This window comes from Perca flavescens, chromosome 8, assembly GCF_004354835.1.
Source record: "Perca flavescens isolate YP-PL-M2 chromosome 8, PFLA_1.0, whole genome shotgun sequence".
In the NCBI taxonomy this organism is placed as follows: domain Eukaryota; kingdom Metazoa; phylum Chordata; class Actinopteri; order Perciformes; family Percidae; genus Perca; species Perca flavescens.
This window is the reverse complement of record NC_041338.1, coordinates 9,304,249-9,324,777: the sequence shown is the minus strand read 5'-3', so window position 1 is coordinate 9,324,777 and position 20,529 is coordinate 9,304,249. Positions and strand designations below refer to the sequence as shown.

General features: G+C 44.7%; 1 protein-coding gene across 3 annotated transcripts in view; it reads right to left on the bottom strand.

Moving 5' to 3' along the window:
* The window catches only part of LOC114560050 (spondin-1), a 290,808-nt gene that overhangs the window by 94,331 nt on the left and 175,948 nt on the right, over positions 1 to 20,529 (bottom strand). For all 3 annotated transcript variants that reach the window (XM_028585198.1, XM_028585200.1, XM_028585201.1), the window contains exon 7: positions 1,159 to 1,223. In XM_028585198.1, the coding sequence (XP_028440999.1) occupies positions 1,159 to 1,223 (65 nt within the window). The remainder of the gene's footprint in view (positions 1 to 1,158; positions 1,224 to 20,529) is intronic.

Genomic DNA, 20,529 nt, shown 5'->3' with positions numbered 1-20,529 from the left:
GAGGTGAACACATTTTTTGGATTATTCCGACAACACATGAATGGACCCCAACCCCCCTATCTCACAATGTAAACGGAAGTGAAAAATAATCTGTGTTACTGCCCCATGATTCAGAAATAAATTTAATGTTTCTTCCTCTGCCCATGCTACTTTCTTCCACCAATTTTCCTGAAACTTGAAAAGTAGTTTTTCCGTAATCCTTGAGCTTGAAACAGAGCCGGTGGTGATTTATTTATTATTTTATTTATTTACTAGGCTGGCAAAGGCTTTGCCTGCCCTACACTGCCTCTGATTGGTTTACCCTGATATTATTACCCTAACCAATCTAGGTCCTCATGCAACCTACCAACCCAAACAACCAAGGCAATAAGAGGCAGAGTAGGGGTCTAGCCTAGAAATCTAGACTCACCCTAGCGGCAGCAAATGTAATTTGCAGCCAGGGTCAGTCTAGCAACTCTCCGTTGGCTTGCAAGTTGGAAAAACCAAACTCTAGTCAGGCCAATCACATTGTGTATAGAGTCGGTGGGCGGGCTTAACATAAGGACGGCAGAGTTGCGATGGTTCCGCGTGAATTCCCTGCTACTTGAAAACAAAGAAGATGACTGCTGCTGCTGGCGAACAGCGGTCTTTCAAATCGGCTTTGGCCACAACTCTGGAAGACTTGGAGTTAAGCACTGAAGTCATTCTTAAAAAAGGAAGACGTGTTTGGTGTTTTGGCGACCAGATACAGCAAAAGTTTAATCTATCAACTAGCATTGCTCTGGTTGGCTATGAGTGCAGAGGGAATTTGAAAGACAACCATTTATCCCGCCCTTTGGATTCAGCCCTGCCACTGGTGAGTTCCCAGACCCAACATCTTGATGTGGGTCTGGCTTGTCAGGCTAAGGTGGGTCATGGCTTTTGCCATTCTAGGGAGCAGATCTAGAGGATCTTTTGGTTACAAAAAACTAAAAAAAAAAAACTTATTTTTGGTAATCACAAGTGTAATTCAGTATACAAGTTGAACACAAAGGATATATAGTATATACTAATTTCTGAAGAAAAAAATAATGTTTCTGTTCAAGGTTGATGTTGCTGTTTCACAATTTCTGAATTCTTTATTTTAACTAACAGAAGTTCCTTTTCCCTTTTGTGAAACTGACATTAAGCGATACTTACAGGTTGAGCGGCTGCCATGCCGGCCACTGAGCCTTAGTTTTAATAACAGTCAGTACTTCATCTCCCTGTGAAGAGAAAGAGAGACAGAGAAAAAGGTAGATACATGAAGCAATTGGTCACCAAATGGATGACTATAAAAGGAGAAAAAAGAAACATTGACAGAGAAATGGCCAACATTGACACATTGACATGACTGCAGGTGAGTAACTCTCATCCAAGGACAGCAAAGTGTGTTCCACCTTTTGTTCACAAAATGGCTCTGTGCTGTGTTCATGTGATATGTGGACAACATAACAAATGGATGGAGGGGGGTAAATCTGATTAAATAAATTCAACTCTCTTTCAAAATATCAGGTATTTCATGGAAATTACATAATCCAATATGGCCGCTGCCATATGATGTCATAATATGCAAATTAGATGGAAAAATGTACTCCCTAGATAAACGTTAGGTCATTCTCAATATTTGTTTCATTTACACTTTGTCTCTATCTCAAACGATTTTCAAGCCAGAGCCTTTTGAAATTTAGGTGTCAAAACCTAGTATTTTTAAAAATAAAACCCGGCACCTAAAGGGATAAGAGGAGCTACAGTGCGGTACGTCTGCTTGCTACCAGAGCGCACAAGGGAAGATTATGTTCTCCTGATAGAGCAACTCACTCAACGCTTTGGGAAGAAAGACCCCTCCAACCACAATAAGGAGGAAGCTTGGCGAACTCCGAAAAGGGTAAGCGACATCAGCTGAGTTTACAGAGGAAGTGAGATGCCTTATCACACTTGCATATCCAGGAGTAGATCTCCAGCTGCAGGACCAACTAGCAACTGATGCTTTCCTCAAAGGCTTACAAAACCAAAAGGTGGCTTATGAAGTCATGAATCGTGACCCAGGCTCCCTGGTTGAGTCCCAAAAGTTTGTGGAGGCCCATGAGCTAACTTCAAAGCTACTGTGGGCTGTGACAATGAAATAAAGAACAGAGCAAGACGCATCTCATGGGTTGATGAAGGAGACGTGTGAAGATACTGCTACCATGTCCCGCAAGGTCCAGACCCCCCAGTATGTTACGTCTGACCAGTTTGCTGCACTAATGAATCAAGTGAAGACCCTTGTTAACACAGTGGGAAACCTACAGCTGCAGGTTGGAAATCTCCAGTCTACAAACACAGGACCCCAACAACCCAAAGCAGCCCAAAGTTTTGTACCGAAAGAAAAAAAATTATCAGCAGGTGCAAACCAACAGAGGGCTCTCTCAAACACCAAGCCCAAATCGTGGAGCAGCCGGCCCATTGGCTGCACGTAACCATAGTGACAGGCATACAAATGGCATACACATTGAGCATCAAGCCGGTAAGCAGCACACTAACGCAGATGCCATGTCAAGGCTGCCAGGAGAAAATGTGGACAAATGTGACTGTTACCAGGGGGGATAAACCTGTCAGATCTGCCATGTAAAGGGTGCAAGTACTGCCAATGAATTCACCAGAAGTGGGCCAGGTTTGAAGATGATGTTGATGACGGTGTGCCACTAGCAGTAAGGTGCATTGAGCCCCAAAGCGACACAAATGGCGATGGCACTCAGTCAGTGGAAGATCAGCCATCTGCACCCTTGTCAGAGAGCCCAGAAGTCAACTGGCTTGAATCCCTTAGCCCTGAGCAACTGGCAACATTCCAGAAAGCAGATCTTGTCCTTGCCACCCTTCACACATGGAAGGAAAAAGGGACACTCCCCACCAAAGATGAAGTGATGCTCGAGAGCCCTGCAGTGAGGAAGTTCTGGCTCTGTTGGCCCCAAGTCACACTGAGACAAGGAGTACTCTATTACTCCTGGGAGAGAGTTGGAGACCAGCACCCAACCTTGCTGCTATTAGTTCCAGCATCCATGAAGAAGGAAGTCCTACAGTCATGCCACAATCCTCCATACTCTGGTCACCTGGGAGAAGCTTAAACCCTCGAGCGTGTGCGTCAAAGCTACCATTAGTATGGCATGGGCGGAAATGTTCACCTGTTTGTCAAGAGGTGCCCACACTGCAGTGCATGTAAAACCACAGGACCAACAAAAAGAGCCAAACTGCAAAGTTACCAAGTCGGAGCACCCCTGGACCATTTGCACCTTGATATCCTCTGGCCATTCCCTGTGTCCAGCTCTGGTAACAAGTACATTCTTGTCATTATTGATCAGTTCACCAGATGGGTCGAAGCGTTTCCTGTCCTTGACCAAGATGCTGAAACGACCCCCCTTGAGTTACACACGGATCAAGGCTGTAATTTCGAGAATTTGCTGTTTCTATCAAGCACACAGAAAATGGACCCACGAGGCAAGACTCAAGGTGCTCCAACTAGCAGGATTCCTGGAGGATAGACAACGAAGACCCACCTCCAACTCCTGGTTCAAACGTTCGGTCTGGCCATTGGATTGTGGATGATAACCTGAAGATAGGCTCACAGTGGCGCCGAGAAGGGTGCAGAACACCTTCCAGAACCGAGAGACGAACTGGGGTCCCCAGTCCGAAACCACGTCCCTGGGAAGTCCATGTAACCTGAACACATTAGAGAGCATAACCTCCGCCAGCTCCTTGGAGGAAGGTAACTTATTCAGGGGCACAAAGTGAACCATTTTTGAAAATCTATCTACTATGGTGAGGATAGTTGTGTTCCCATCCGAAGAAGGCAAACCTGTGACGAAGTCCAGAGAAATAGCGGACCAGGGATGAGAGGGCACAGGTAGGGGGTGCAGCAATCCGGCTGTAGGTTGGTGAAAAGATTTATTCTGTGCACACACAGGACACGCCGCCACGTACTAATTCACAGAATCTCCCATGCCGGGCCACCAGAACCATTGTTGCACCACGAACATTGTCCTCTTAACCCTGGGGTGACATGACAGGACACTGGAGTGGGCCCAATGGATGACCTGGGATCTAAGCCCCACCGGAACAGTCGATTAGGCGGACAGCCGACCGGGACAGGTAGGTCTCCAGCAGCTTGTCTGACCCTCTCCTCCACCTCCCAAGACACAGCTCCAACCACACAGGAAGTGGGTAGAATGGTCTGCTCAGACTTGGGAAGGGAACCAGGATCAAACAGTCTAGATAGGGCATCCGGTTTCACATTCTTGGAGCCTGGACGAAAAGACAGTGAGAAATTGAATCTGTTAAAAAACAGAGCCCACCTGGCTTGCCGAGAATTCAGCCGTTTCGCTGACCGAAGATACTCCAAGTTCTTGTGATCAGTCCAGACCAAGAACGGATGCTCCGCCCCCTCCAACCAGTGTCTCCATTCCTCCAACACCACCTTGACTGCCAACAGTTCCCGGTTTCCAACATCATAGTTTTTCTCTGCAGGGGACAGCTTACGAGAGAGAAAGGCACATGGGTGGATCTTATCATCTGTGGGCAGGCGTTGAGAGAGGACAGCACCCAGGCCAACATTGGCCTTTCCACCACAAACTGTCGGTTAAGCATGGCCAGAATGGGAGCCGTCACGAAGCGTCTCTTGAGAGATTGAAAGGCCGAGTCCGCTTGAGGAGTCCACTCGAACCTTGTCTTGGCAGAGGTTAAGACATGCAGAGGAGCAGCAACAGAACTGAAATTTCTGACAAATTTACGATAGAAATTGGCAAACCCCAAAAAATGTTGAACCTCCTTGCGGTTGGTGGGGACTGGCCAATCCATGACTGCCTTGACTTTCTCAGGATCCATGCTCATCTCCCCCTCCGCCACCACATATCCCAGAAAGGACACCTTGGGAACATGAAACTCACATTTCTCGGCTTTGACAAACAGCCCATGGTTAAGTAGTCTCAGAAGAATAGCACGGACATGTTGAATCCAGAAAATCCAGAAAACAGGCAAAGGTCAAAAATCCAGGGAATCCAAAAAACAACAGGCAAACAGGAATACAGGAAACGCTCAAAAGCTGCACACAAAGGAAACACTAACACTAAAACTAAATTAGACACAGGTGCAACACATTAGGGCGGGGACAGTTAATCACACAAGCGGAAAAATACTAGCAGGACGTAAAATAAGAACACAACAGGAATTGAGAAAACACAAGATAAAACAGGAAGTGGAACACAAATCAGAAAATGTAACACAAACTCAAACAACAACTAGACACAGGGACGGAACATGACAGTTTCAAAATGTGTGCAAGCTCCTGCAGATTACCAAGACCAGGACTACCCCCTACCACTCCTCCTCTAATGGACAGGTAGAGCGGTTCAATAGGACCTTGCTGCAAATGCTTCAATGTTATGTGAACCAGAACCAAAAGAACTGTGACGAGCAATTGCCACTGCTCACCGCAGCCTACCGCAGTTCACGACACACAGTGACAGGGTTCACACCCAACAGACTTATGCTTGGCAATGAGGTCCATCAACCACAGGATATATCCAGTCTGGTACCACAAAACTCAAAGCCGACCCACTGGAAGTAGCAGATTTCCTCTACAATCTGGAAGAAGGCTTAAAAGAAATGCACAGTATGGCAAGAGAGCACCTCCGTGCTGCACAAGAGTGACAGAAGAAAGTGCATGACCTTCGAGCAAGAGAACACTCCTATAGTGTTGGAGACCTGGTGTTCGTCAAAGACGAAACAAAAAAGAAAGGACTAAGCCCAAACCTCCAAGCACTATGGAAGGGCCCCCTGATTGTTGCAGCACACCGTGGTCGTGTACTGTACGAGATTCAAGGCCCCTAACACAGCACAGTAATGCATCATGACAGACTCAAGCCCTATGACAGTGAAGTAATACCAGTCTGGGTTTCACGCCAAAGAAGTAAAATGCTGCAGAAGTGCCAAGACCCAGACCTCCAACCAAATGAAGAGGACGTTTCCTTGGTGCCAATACTGCCACTGCCAGGTTATAATGGACAAACGACCACTAAAGTGCAAGGGAGGTGCAGAGAAATTACAGGAGAAAAAGATTAAGAATCTACAGGCGGATTCCTCAAACATTTCGGACATGTTTGGGGCTGTAGTAGCTGCTTCAACATCAGCATAACCTGAAGCCAAGGAAAGAGAAGAGAGAAACAGCTTCATGACAGGGAAGAAGCCGCGAGGAGGAGGCGACAGGGCCACGGGAGCGGGTGAGGAAAAGATAGTAGGCTAGAGGACGATGTGGTAAGGAGTAGGCAAATTAACAGGGACTCTCAGGAAGGGAGGGAGGCTGTGTGTGTGTGTGTGTGTGTGTGTGTGTGTGTGTGTGTGCGTGCGCGCGCGCGTGTGTCACGTCATAACGACAACAAGCAGTTTGTCTGTAACATTAAAGTTAGTGGCTGTCAGGTAACCTAACTGTTTAAGCTTACATTGAAAATGCTAGCGGTTAGCCTGTTGGGTAGCTGAAAAGTCTGTGTGATCTATAAAATCAGTGGTGATACAAGCATCAGTGTTCCTTGAATAGCTTAATTAGCTTCTCTTGTATTGGTGCTCTTTTCCAGGGCATATACTTCTCTCAGCTTTATTGTAGCTTTTGAGAAGGGTTATGGTTATGGTTATTGTATTTAGCAGACACTTTTGTCCAAAGCGACAAAATATGAATCTTACAATAGTTAAAATTAAATTTAAAGTTGCTAAGCCAATATTAAGCAAAATAATAATAATAACAATGACAATACAATATCAAATATCAATAATAAAAATATATATAAAAATACCATAAATATACAAATCATAATTCTAAGAATGAATTAATTATCCATCCATCCATCCATCTTCGTCCGCTTATCCGGTGTCGGGTCGCGGGGGGAGCAGCTCCAGCAGGGGACCCCAAACTTCCCTTTCCCGAGCAACATTAACCAGCTCCGACTGGGGGATCCCGAGGCGTTCCCAGGCCAGGTTGGAGATATAATCCCTCCACCTAGTCCTGGGTCTTCCCCGAGGCCTCCTCCCAGCTGGACGTGCCTGGAACACCTCCCTAGGGAGGCGCCCAGGGGGCATCCTTACCAGATGCCCGAACCACCTCAACTGGCTCCTTTCGACGCAAAGGAGCAGCGGCTCTCCCGAGCTCCTCACGGATGACTGAGCTTCTCACCCTATCTCTAAGGGAGACGCCAGCCACCCTCCTGAGGAAACCCATTTCGCCGCTTGTACCCTGGATCTCGTTCTTTCGGTCATGACCCAGCCTTCATGACCATAGGTGAGGGTAGGAACGAAAACTGACCGGTAGATCGAGAGCTTTGCCTTCTGGCTCAGCTCTCTTTTTCGTCACAACGGTGCGATAGATTGAATGCAATACCGCACCCGCTGCGCCGATTCTCCGACCAATCTCCCGCTCCATTGTCCCCTCACTCGCGAACAAAACCCCAAGGTACTTGAACTCCTTCACTTGGGGTAAGGACTCATTCCCTACCTGGAGAAGGCATTCCATCGGTTTCCTGCTGAGAACCATGGCCTCCGATTTAGAGGTGCTGATCCTCATCCCAACCGCTTCACACTCGGTTGCGAACCGATCCAGTGAGTGCTGAAGGTCGCAGGCCGATGATGCCATCAGGACCACATCATCTGCAAAGAGCAGCGATGAGATCCCCAGCCCACCAAACTGCAACCCCTCCCCACCCCGACTACGCCTCGATATCCTGTCCATAAATATTACAAACAGGATTGGTGACAAAGCGCAGCCCTGGCGGAGGCCAACCCTCACCTGAAACGAGTCCGACTTACTACCGAGAACCCGGACACAGCTCTCACTTTGGTCATACAGAGATTGGATGGCCCTGAGTAGAGACCCCCTCACCCCATACTCCCGCAGCACCTCCCACAGTATCTCCCCTGGGGACCCGGTCATACGCCTTCTCCAAATCCACAAAACACATGTAGACCCGGTTGGGCATACTCCCAGGCTCCCTCCAGGATCCTTGCGAGTGAAGAGCTGGTCCGTTGTTCCACGACCAGGACGGAATCCGCATTGTTCCTCCTCAACCCGAGGTTCGACTATCGGCCGAACCCTCCTTTCCAGCACCTTGGAGTAGACTTTACCAGGGAGGCTGAGAAGTGTGATACCCCTATAATTGGCACACACCCTCTGGTCCCCCTTTTTAAAAAGGAACCACCACCCCAGTCTGCCACTCCTTTGGCACCGTCCCAGACTTCCACGCAATGTTGAAGAGGCGTGTCAACCAGGACAACCCCTCCACACCCAGAGCCTTGAGCATTTCTGGACGGATCTCATCAATCCCGGGCTTTGCCACTGTGTAGTTGTTTGACTACATCAGTGACTTCCGCCTGGGAAATCGACGACAATCCCCGTTATCCTCCAGCTCTGCCTCTAACATAGAGGGCGTATTAGTCGGATTCAGGAGTTCCTCAAAGTGCTCCCTCCACCGCCCTATTACCTCCTCAGTGGAGGTCAACAGTGTCCCATCCTTACTGTACACAGCTTGGATGGTTCCCCGCTTCCCCCTCCTGAGGTGGCGAACAGTTTTCCAGAAACACTTTGGTGCCGACCGAAAGTCCTTCTCCATGTCTTCTCCAAACTTCTCCCACACCCGCTGCTTTGCCTCTTTCACGGCAGAGGCTGCAGCCCTTCGGGCCCTTCGGTACCCTGCAACTGCCTCCGGAGTCCTCCGAGATAACATATCCCGGAAGGACTCCTTCTTCAGTCGGACGGCTTCCCTGACCACTGGTGTCCACCACGGTGTTCGTGGGTTACCGCCCCTTGAGGCACCTAAGATCCTAAGACCACAGCTCCTCGCCGCAGCTTCAGCAATGGAAACTTTGAACATTGTCCACTCGGGTTCAATGCCCCCAGCCTCCACAGGGATTTATTTAAGTGTAATATCAACAGATAAATCTTGACACCCCTCTTGAAGGATCCAAAACTATCACATGAACGCTGAACACTAGGCAACTCATATCATAGAATGTACGCATATTTTAAGAGGACTGTCTGCAGGGAATGTGTCTGACCAATCACGGTGGGTGTCGGCCGCCTGGGCCAAAAATGCCAGGGCCGATTTTTTGTCCCAGTCCAGCCCTGCCTGCATGGACACTGCTAAAACGCTGTCTGTGCCAGAGCTAGAGGCCAAAACAACGCAGTGTATCATCCAGAACAACATCAGCTGTGATTGTAAACTAACCTGTTACCGGAGCCAAGTAAAGTTCGTAAAAGAAGATCCTTTGTCGTGTGTCTACATATATACCCACGCACCTCACCTCGCTGGAAGGTAAAGCACGACAATATGACAGGATAGGATTTTTAACAATTTTTTCAAAGCTCTTCATTAACAAAGATGTGAGGGCAATTTGTCTAAAACCATTGAGTTGCCTAGGATTATTAATCTTTGACACTGGAATAACTGTGGAAGATTTCCAGATAGCAGGGATTTGACCACATTCTAGTGACATCTGGAAAATATGATGGAGAACACCACTGAGCTAGTCAGCCCAGTGGCGTAATGTGCGCCCACCAATTTTATCAGGACCAAGAGCATTTCTGATGTTTACCCGTTTAAGAAGGTTTCGGACACAATCCTGCTTGATAAACATATCACAGTTCAACAAAGAAAGAGATTCCCTGAGAACGGATATATTTTCAGAAACGTCATATTTTTCAAAGCGGGAATAAAACATGTTAAACCTATTTGGTAGATCTGTTTCATTTATTCCCTCTATTGTGATGGGTTTCCTGTCCTTTTCACTGTCTTCCTGGGTGAATGAGGCCATGAGTTTAATGTCCCTCCAAGCTGCATGCAGATCACTACTACTATACTTATGTTCTACCTTGTCCTTATATGTACTCTTAGCTTTCCAAATTTCACTGGGTTAGTAGGTAGTGAGGATAGGGCAGGAACTTTTAGACATCGGCTCCCGCAATTCTGACATCGTTATTAGCGTACTTCCAGAAATCGCTAAACCAACGGCACATCCGGATATCCCCACACCGACTGGAGGGCTCTTCAGACGGACATGTAAATGCCGCAGAGGTTCTGGCGGTGGTATTCGACTAAATATATCGGCTAAAGCTAACTCCTAACACAAGCTAACATATCGACTCGCTCTTCCAAGCCTTTTCCTCGCCAATGTTCGCTCGCTGGCGAACAAAATGGATGGACTGCGGCTGCGGATCTCCACACACAGAATGATTATGTATGTAAAATGTATCATGCCCCAAAAGAGGAGAAAAGATTTTAGACCAAGTTTTCACTAATGTAGCTGACTCGTTCAAAGCTGCTCCCCTCCCCCATCTAGGCCACTCTCTGTTTCTACTGCCCACTTGGGCAGTAGCACTCATAGACTTAGCACTCATCAAATGTGTGAAACCAACAGTAACGGCAGTCAAAGTGTGGCCAGAGGGAGCTGACTCTGCACTTTAGCCTTGGTAACACTGACTAGAGAGTGTTCACAACTCAGGCCCTCAACACAGACCTCAGTCTGTTAGATTAGATAATCACACCTCCTCAACAATCACCCTGAACACCGGTGTACCACAGGGATATGTGCTGAGCCCTCTCCTTTATGCCCTCTTCACCTATCATGGCACACCTGTACATGGCTCTAACACCATTGTAAAGTTTGCAGACGACACTACGGTGATTGGTCTCATCAGCAACAATGATGAGACGGCCTACAGAGAGGAGGTCCAGCACCTATCCTAATTTAATGATTAAATAAGGTAATGTCTCCAAACTTACCTCAATTATAACTTGCCTCCTTCTAGTTATACTACAGCATTTACTTAAAAAAAAGTTAAATTAATAAATATTTTTGTTGTATCTCTTTTCGGTGTTGTAATTTGTAGACGTCCCTAAGCACTCTTACTGCTCTGTAGCAGCAGCAACAGCAAAGAGCAGAAGCCAACAGGCAAGTGTTATTTACAGAAACTTCTGGTGTACTATTTGTACTAGTGTAGAAGTTTGGTATCATTTTGGGAATTATTAGTGGGGTAACAAACGTGGATCCATTAGCCTCTGCGCTAAGCTATTCAGCTGATAACACTAACTCTCCCAATGTTTGACCCAGGTGAAAAAAGCTTCTGGGGGGTTGTTTGGCTCGAGGTCATGGTGCAAAGGACCCTAGGGTGAAATTACTCCGAACCATCACTTTAAGTTAAACTGAAATATATGTTTTAAGTATTTCAGAAGCTGTTTCTTGAGCTTGACATCCTAAAAATGCCAGCAAAGGTCCAGTCTCTCCACAAGAAACTTTTAGCATGAGTGTCATTTATGCTTTTGTCCAGCACAAACAATCTCTTTACATTTTGTCAGTGTTTCTGACAGTGATTTCAAGTGTTGGTCAGTTATATATAAGCTCGTTTTGTCCTGATCATTCTGAGAATGTCAGCAAAGGTCCAATCTCTCCACAAGAAACTTAAAGCACCAGTGTTATTTGTGCTTTTGTACAGCACAAACAATTTATTTACATTTTGTGTCAGTGATTTCAAGTGTTGATCAGTTTTAATAAAAGCTCTTTTTGTCCTGAACATCCTGAGAATGTCAGCAAATGTCCAGTCTCTCCACAAGAAACTTAAAGTGCCACTGCTATTTGTGCTTTTGTCCAGTACAAACCATTTGTTTGCATTTTGTGTCAGTTTTCTGACAGTGATTTCAAGTGTTGCTCAGTTTTATATAAGTTCTTTCTGTCCTGAACATCCTGAGAATGGCTGCAAAGGTAGTGATTGCAACTGTTAATGGACAGAGTTGATGTATGTATTCTTTACTGTTCTGAAAGTTGATTAGAAGAAAGGGGGACAGTGCACGCTGAGTTTTTGAATAGCATGTTTTTTTTCATCTGATTGGTTGAAACTTTTTTTTTTTTCCTCCTCAATGAACTTCTATAAAATCCATGAGGAAGTGAAAGCTTCAATCTTTTGAAGTTTGTATTAGAGCCCAATTGATGGAATTACAGAATTGGAAGGGAAAAGTGAACTGTAACACTGTATTTGTTTGTATGCTGGAATATCAGTCCTAAAGTCAGATGGTGCATTGTCGTTCCGCATTTAATTTTTCAAATTCTACACTGCTTTACTTTTGAGCTTTATAACGGTCTCTGAACTCCCTTGATGTATGTACTCTATGTACATGTATATATGCACTGTTTAGAAATTTGCTAGCAAGAAGGCCATGTGTTTGTGGTTATAATGTTATGTAGATATTTTAAATATATCTATGCCATTTCAAATGTGAAATAAAAGTGTCTTTCAAACATCCCTTAAAGGAACACGCCGACTTATTGGGAATTTTGCTTATTCACCGTAACCCCCAGAGTTAGACAAGTCGATACATACCCTTCTCATCTCCATGCGTGCTGTAAGGCTGTCTGACAGCTCCAGCAGCATCAGGCCAGCACAGAACATGCAGGTGAATGGTTCCAGCAATCCTACTGCTCCGAATAAGTGACAAAATAACGCCAACATGTTCCTATTTACATGTTGTGATTTATAGAGTCACAGCGTGTACAAAAAACATAGTTCCGGTTTGTTTACTGTTAGAAGACGGCTGTGTCTCATGTTACGTTGTTTTTTGTACACGCTGTGACTATACAAATCACAACATGTAAATAGGAACATGTTGGTGTTATTTTGTCACTTTTGTCACAATTCGGAGCAATAGGCTAGTTGGAATTAGTTACCTGCAGGATCTGTGCTGGGCTAAGCTAATGCTGGAACCGTCAGGCAGCGTTACAGCACGCACGGAGATGAGAAAGGTATGTATCAACTTGTCTTACTCTGGGGGTTACGGTGAATAAGCTAAATTCCCAATAAGTCGGCGTGTTACTTTAAATTGCAAATATTTGTTTTTGGAAAATATTGAATTATTATTTAATAGAATAGAAAAAATATTTACTTAATTCAATTAATATTAACTAATACATTTTTAATAAATATTACTTAATAATTACATACAAAATAACAAAGAAAAGCTGAGTAAGAAACACAAAGAAACAGCGTTTTGTAATAAGATGCAATGGTAATCTGAGTGAAAGTTACAATATATAGGTGAGTATTGCCAGGGCAATTTACTTGTGTATTTTTCATAAAAAGAAGTGGTTCTAGTAAGTAAATATTAATTAGAAAAGTAAAGATTATAAGCACTTTCTGTGTGGAAAAACTTGCCTAGCTTTTTTTAAGTAAATGTCACTCCAAATTTTTTTCAGTGTAGGTAGAAAGCAAAAAACAGAAGAATTTGAAGTAGAGTGAAACCTCTGCCTGCAGCTCTACCTCTCTCCTCTCTGTCCAGCCCCTCCCATCAGACAAGCACAGGCATATGCAACTGGCTTACAGTAACCTGTGCAAGTACTAGCAGGGCAGCCAACTCTCACGCATTGGCCGTGAGACACACGCATTTGATTGGTTTCACACGCCACACCCCCGATTTCTCACGTTCAAGTATCAACCTGGTCGGTCAAATGCCTGAAAGATGAGTTTATCTATAAATCTACCTGTTGAGCCACTTCTGATCGAATAGTTTTGCTTTCAGAGACGGTGAGGGGGTTCAAGAGCGCTCCCTGTTTGTGGAATTTTCTAAATGTTCGCATTGCAAATGTGAGAACATTTCTTCACGAGTCATCCCAGGAGCATTTCCCCGGCTTCAGGTATGTATGCTTTGAGTATAAATACAAACCTGTCTGTCTCTTTGTGTCCACTCTCTCTGTAAAAATAGAGGTGAGCAGCTCAGCTGGTAAGTGTAGCAACTTCAGTTAATTTTAGTGGACTCGCTTTGCTGTGGGCAATAACGCGTTGCATCCGTGCTCTACCTCCGATGAAGAGCAGCGTACAGCCACCTCTAAACTTTGTCAGAGACCCGAGACTCAAATGGGTCTTTGGCCACCAGTCTCCCTTGTGTCCAAAAAAATGGTTATTTCTATTTATTTAGTTTTGAAGGATTAGAATTTATGTAAATCAGTGGTTCTCATTCTTTAGAATTTCAGTGGTAGTAGATCCCTTTGGTAGACCAATGTTAATTTAACTTTGGGACCCTGGTCCCTACACTGACAACCACTTGTGTGTGTGTGTGTATATTATTATATTTCTTTTGCTGTACGGTAATGATGCTGAATGAGCCAAAAAAATTGCTTTGTACGTGGCAAAATTTTGGTTGGCCCCACCAAATCTCACTCCAAGATTTTTCGAAAAGTTGGCAGCTTTGTACTAGTCATTAATTTTATCCTGATGCTGTTGTATAACTACAATGCTCTTTCTCTCCCTGTGATTGGCTAGTCTCGCATCACAATATGCTGAAAGGTTATTATGGAATTGTTGCCCAATGATGCTAAAATAAACTGCCTAACAACTCTTTCCTCTCCACTCTAATGAGATGAAATGAAAATGAATAGTTACCTAGCTAGCATTTTTAGAAACTTAGTGATTCTCATCTGGATTCTGACACTGGACTATAAGAGGACAGTATGTGCAGATATATATCAAGTAAATCAAGCAGAATCTGTAAAAGTTGGGGAGATAAATATATGGTTTCAAAAAATTAGAGGGATATGACACCCCACGTCCCCAGTGGAAATGATGCCCAGTGTCTTTTGGATATTACAAGAAAATTCAGATTTAGGTTTACACTATTGTCAAGCAGGATTGTAGTCACTTTACTATCACTAGCGTCCTTTCAAAAATGCAGTGCCCTTTGTTCTTTTATTCTTTTCCATTTTCTCTTTTCAGTTAGGCAAATCCCCTTACCCACTTCTCTCCAAAAAAACAAATGAAAACCATGACAGAGAACCAAGTAAAATGGCCAAACTAAATAAAATGAAGTAAGACATTGCCAAGGACAAGACAGGCCCCACGGTGCCAGCCAACCTAACAAACTGTCTCACTACAGCCTCTAATCTTTTCCATTGATTTGCTGACAGTGGATCTTTAGCCCTGAGTAAAAACGATCCATTCTTGACAACATTTTCTGCAGGGTGCGAACGACGGGGGAGCTAGGGAGAGCTCGGCTGCCCTTAACAAGACGTGGGCCCCCCTGAAAACGTGATTGTGGAATTTTGGGGGGTCTCTAAAAATATTGACAATGTGTCATTTTGACGTGCAATTTCAGTTTTGTGTAATGTGATCGTGGATTATTATGTGTAAAATTGCAAAGATATATTTATTCATGCATGACGGCGATTTAAACTTCATTCACTTCAATAAAGATAACTATACATGTTATTCTTGTCATGAGCATCAAGGCGTGGCGGCGCTGCTGTGCAAATCCAACTCATGTTTAGTAGCCTACATGTTAACTCAAAGATTCGCAGAAAAAATATAAACATTGGAGGCCATTAATCGGCACGCAAAGTCCTTGAAATCCATTCTGCAGTAAGCATCATACAGCCCTGTTAGCACACCTCCCACCGGGGTGACAACGCTGAAAAAATAACGTCCTCTCTGGCTGAAGATGGTTGTGGTAACAACTCGTCAGAGGCCGGTCACGATCCTAGCCGCTCTTGCTCCTCTCTCTCCGGTTAAATTGGAACAGCCGGCAGTGGAGAGACTGGAAGATCCCATATAGATGGCTGTTTGTTAAGGATGGTAGCTTGGGGTGCGTTGCTAAGGTCTAATTGAACGGAGGAATTATGGTATTCTTCGGAAGCCTGAGTAACTTTAACCATTGTTCATGTGAAATCTCAAAGACAGCCTGATGCTTTGTTTATAGAGTATTTTGTGGGTGGCTGTTTGACCAATTCCTGTCGATAAAGTATAACAGGGTAAATCATGTATAGTGCATACGCTTGTAGCTGTTATGTATCTTTGTAAATGTGTCATTGTAAATTGCAAGCGCACGACCTCCCCCCGTGGAAAAAAATTTGGCTCCCCCGAAGGCCACGGTATAGTTCGAAAACTTCTGTCAGCACCATGCATTTTGCAATACCTTATTAAACATTTATGACTTGGCAAGAGTTATTACAACCACAATTCTATTAATCGTATTCATCACTCATACGTCACTGGTTTATCCATTTGGCTCTGCTGTCACATTATCTTAACAGTATCTTATCTATCTTAAGTATCTTAACAACAAAAGGGTAGGTGTAATAAGCCCAGGCTTCAGCCTATACCTTTTTCGGTCTTGTTTGTTTCTTGTATCTATGTATATACATATATATATATATATATATATATATATATATATATATATGAGGGAAGGGATTTTTCTTGAAACATGATATGCCTTTGTCTGAATGTTGTGTTAAATGTGTCAAAAACTGGTTTAAAAGCAAAGATATATGTTCCTTTAATATTTGACTGACATGTTTATTAACTGTCGAGGAGGTTTCCTGCTCTTGCTCCTTCTCTGTCACCTTCTCATTTGTTAGACAAAGAGCTGACATGAGTTCAACAGTTCAACGTCATGTGCTTCATTCAGCAGTTCATTAAAATGTTTTTAACGTTATTGAACTCATGGCATTTCAGATTCCAATCACATCTGATGCGTTAGTGTTGTCGGAAGATGAAGAACAATTCCTGCTGACCTCAACACCGGTCAAAATTCCTGCCTCTGGCCAAGAACAATTTGTATGTTTCTGAAGAACCAGCATACTATTTTGCCAGTTTCATCAAAGACTTTTGTTGACTTTGGGGCACAGAGGAAGGTGGATTGAACATGTCTTGGGAGGCATTCTGGGACTTGGACATCTTCACGTGACATTAAGGGAATGCCAGAGGTGAACGTCCTTGCAGCAGCAGCTGTTCTGTTTGGGGGGTCACATACACAGAACTCTCAGACTGGTGCAAGACCATGGGTGTCCAAATGATGGGACAGACTACATTTTACAACCTCCAGAAGGTATACTTGCACCCTCCTATCAAGGAAGTGTATAGCGAAAAAAGAACAGAACTCTTGGCAAGAGTTGATTTAGAACAAGACGATGGGAAGAGGCCGCACTTGACGGGTGATGGCCGATGTGACAAGCCAGGTTTCAGTGCAAAATACTGCCACTACACCTTTATGTTAGATGACACAAAGGAGATACTCCACACAACTGGTGCAGGTAAAATAAATATAAATAGCAGCAGAATTATAATAATGGAACTTAACTCTTTAGGTTACTGAGGCCACCAGCTCTGTTACCATGGAACCACTGGCTTTCAAAAGGGGCATGACTGAGCTGATGGACCAGGGCCTTGACGGGAGGTGATTGCCACGGTCCGCTCCACATCTATTAAAAAAATAATTAGGGAACAATTACTAAATTAACTAATGTCCAACATGAGTTTGACATCTGGCACACAGCCAAAAGTATGTATTTGTTTTGCCATCCCTGTACACACACAAACACAATCCTCTTCACTTCTCCAGCCCTACCCCCACTGACACCTCATGGTCTCACAGTCTTCACCCCCTCCCAGAACTTTGCAGCCTTGATGCACTCAGCCAGTGTATTAGTGTGAATTGTTCATTCAGGAAAACAATGAACAATTCACACTTCTACATTAGCAGAGTGCAGCAAGGTTGAAAACTCTGTAAGGGGCAAAGAGTGAGAGACTAAGGGCCGAGACACATCAGGCCGATTATCGGCCATGGGACAGTCTGGCGAGGTCAGTGACTCAAATCTGTTCGGTGTGTCCCGTGTCGTCGTCCGTCTGAGGGGCTGTCGGCGTTCCTTTTGGCCGACCTGACATATTCGGTCGGCGGCAGGGCCGTCGGGACTCACCCGGAAATGACGAGCGGAATGAGGTGACTAGAGTCTCTCAAAATCTGACGAAAATCTTTTAAACTGACCTTTGTTGAGCTGAAATGAAGACAGATTCAGCAGCTACACGGCCTATTTCTCGCTTAAAATGTTTTTCAGAAACATGTTTCAGTGAACAATTTTAGTACAATATGAGATAGTATTCCGAACGGCCGCCATGACAGTCTAGTTTGAATTTCCGGAGAAAACAAACCCATGTGACGCGTTCGTCCAATCAGCTGCCGGTTTTCATTTCTTGGGCAACATTACAGATTAGCGCCGCCTGCTGTTATAGAGACGTATTACGTCTCGTCTCCTCTCGTCTTTTTGGTCTGTTTGGGCAGTTTTTTGGAACCCGGGGACGCGACTGATCATATCGACAGGGTTTTCTGTCAACGGTCGGCCGTCGGCTATATGTGTCTACACCATAAGGTGTGAATGGGGGGGCAATACAAAAAATGAAAAATGTTGGTGTTTGTCCAAACATTTACTCACAGGTTTCCAGAAGAAGATGCAGAAGAAGGGGAAGAAAAAGGCCAATGAAATCCTCCTTGCACGGACCAGGTCAGTGTTGGTTTGTAATGTGGCAGACTTTACATTGGTTTGCAAGGTTCAAAATTAATAATTGTATTATCTTTCATAGGTCTGTCATAAACCATATGTGGTTTGCCTGTGCAACAAGTAAGGGGGATGTCGCGGTAAGACTAGGTAAGAATAATCGTTTTTTCATACAGGTACTGCAATGCCGGTGGAAGTCCATTTCACACCATGTGTGTAATGAGCATGAGTGGACAGATGATGACAGAGAACAGCATCGGTGCGACCATGCTCCTCTAACAGCCCAGGAGCAAAAGAACCGCATGTGGCATTTCAAGACCTGTTATTGCTGGTCCTTGACAAAAGGCTTCTCAGAGACATAGAAAAGATAGAATAGTTGCCCTTGTACACTTGATTATTTTTCCAAATCCTAATGATCATGTTTTAATTTGTTATATCCCTTCTCCCTTTCTCTTTTTAATTGCACACAGGGCCGCTGGAAGTCTTTCACAGTGTACTTCTGAAATACCTCCCCAAATGCCAGGCGTTCTCATTCCAGGAAATGAGGGAGCGATGTCACCTTGCCATCCTGGAGCACAATGAGAATATTGTCAAGAGGAAGCAGGCCACAACCAAGACAGGTGTGTTTTCATGTGTTGTCAGAGTAGTATAATATCCTAAATTAGAATGTTCACAGCTAAGCGAAAGATCAGACAGGACAGGGAGCAGTGAGGTGCGCCTTTTTTGTGTTGTTTCGTATTGGCCGTAAGCGTTTTGTGCGCACATAAGGGAAAAAAGTCTAGCAAAGACAAATCTTAGTTCAGATTTTATGTTTAATTATATTTCCTTTCCTTTACAGGACAAGCACGGTTTAACCAAGTCTTCTGCAAGAGATCCAAGCAGTGGGTCTTGAAGAAAATCTTCACACCACACACCACCCACTCACAGATTTGTGAAGATCCAGAGGGTCATGGACAGAAGACGCAACCCAAACATTCAGTTCAAGGTGCCAACCTCCTCACTTGCCCTGCCACAGTCTGTGCTGCCACCCAACATTGCACCCGTGCCTAAACCATCAAAGGAGGCTGCCATGACTTCTTTCCAAAGCGCTTCTGAGACCGACACCTTCCGATAGCACCTTCTCATTCATGGCACCTACCTCAAATTCCCTCTGCTACTCTTCCCTGAGTCCTCTAGCTGTGTCAAATTATATTTTGCCATTGCAAAAATCTATTTTTTTACTATTGAAATTATATTTTGACTTTCGGAATTTGTTCCAATAGCCCTACTACAAAGTGAAGTGTTAGTCTTTTAACATCAGATGAAAAAAAGACAAGAGGCATGAGAAAATCCTATTTGGATTACATATTAATCCGTCTAAAGAATAAATATATATGCTCAATATAGCAGTAAGACAAAACTGATAACTAACAAGTTTGAATTTCAGTACTCAATCCCTGGGTGTTGATGTCCATAAACTGCACATTAATGTTTACCAACCTAGCTTATGTATGCTGCTTTACGCTAAAGGGGATGAAGGAGAGAATATCTCATATCAGTCAGTCAAGCTGATTTTCTTACTGATGTTTACGACAGTTTGCATTTTACTTTTTAAATTTGGATTTGGCTCTCTCCTGCTTCTGTCAGTTGTCGTTTCAGATGAGAGCGTGAAGTGTGGTAGTGGTTGTTGGCTTATGGCACTTGTGTTTTTCCAGTGTTACGTCTGGTTCGGCACTCTCAACATGTCGGCGTCCGACTCTGATAATCTGGAGTTGCCGGGGCCGGTACGTTCCTTCTCTCCGGTGGTTACTGCTGGCTCTCTGGATGGGGTTCGCAAGAGCTCCCGTCTGGCGTTGCTGCCCGGCTCCCGGTTGGAGGGTTGGTCGGCGTCTGCAGGATCGTGGCATCACTCCAGATCCAGGTTTGCCGTTACCTGAGCTTCGGGAGCTGGCTGAGCATGCTGGATGTGTCTCGCTGGTGCCTTCGCTGGGTGTCCCTGTGGCAGCTCGTGATCGGAAGCAGACCAGGAAGGCGGATCCTCCTCCCGGCGCCCCGTCGAAACGCTGCGGTGGAAGTTCTATCGGACGGGCGGCTGCTTCGGCTGTTCCTAATGGTTCATCGGACTCAAGCCTGATACTCAAGTCTCTGCAATCTCTGGGTAGATCTATGCAGGCTTTGGAGGCGCGGATGCTGGCTGTGGAGTGTTCCTCAGCTGCCGGCGGTTCAGTGTCT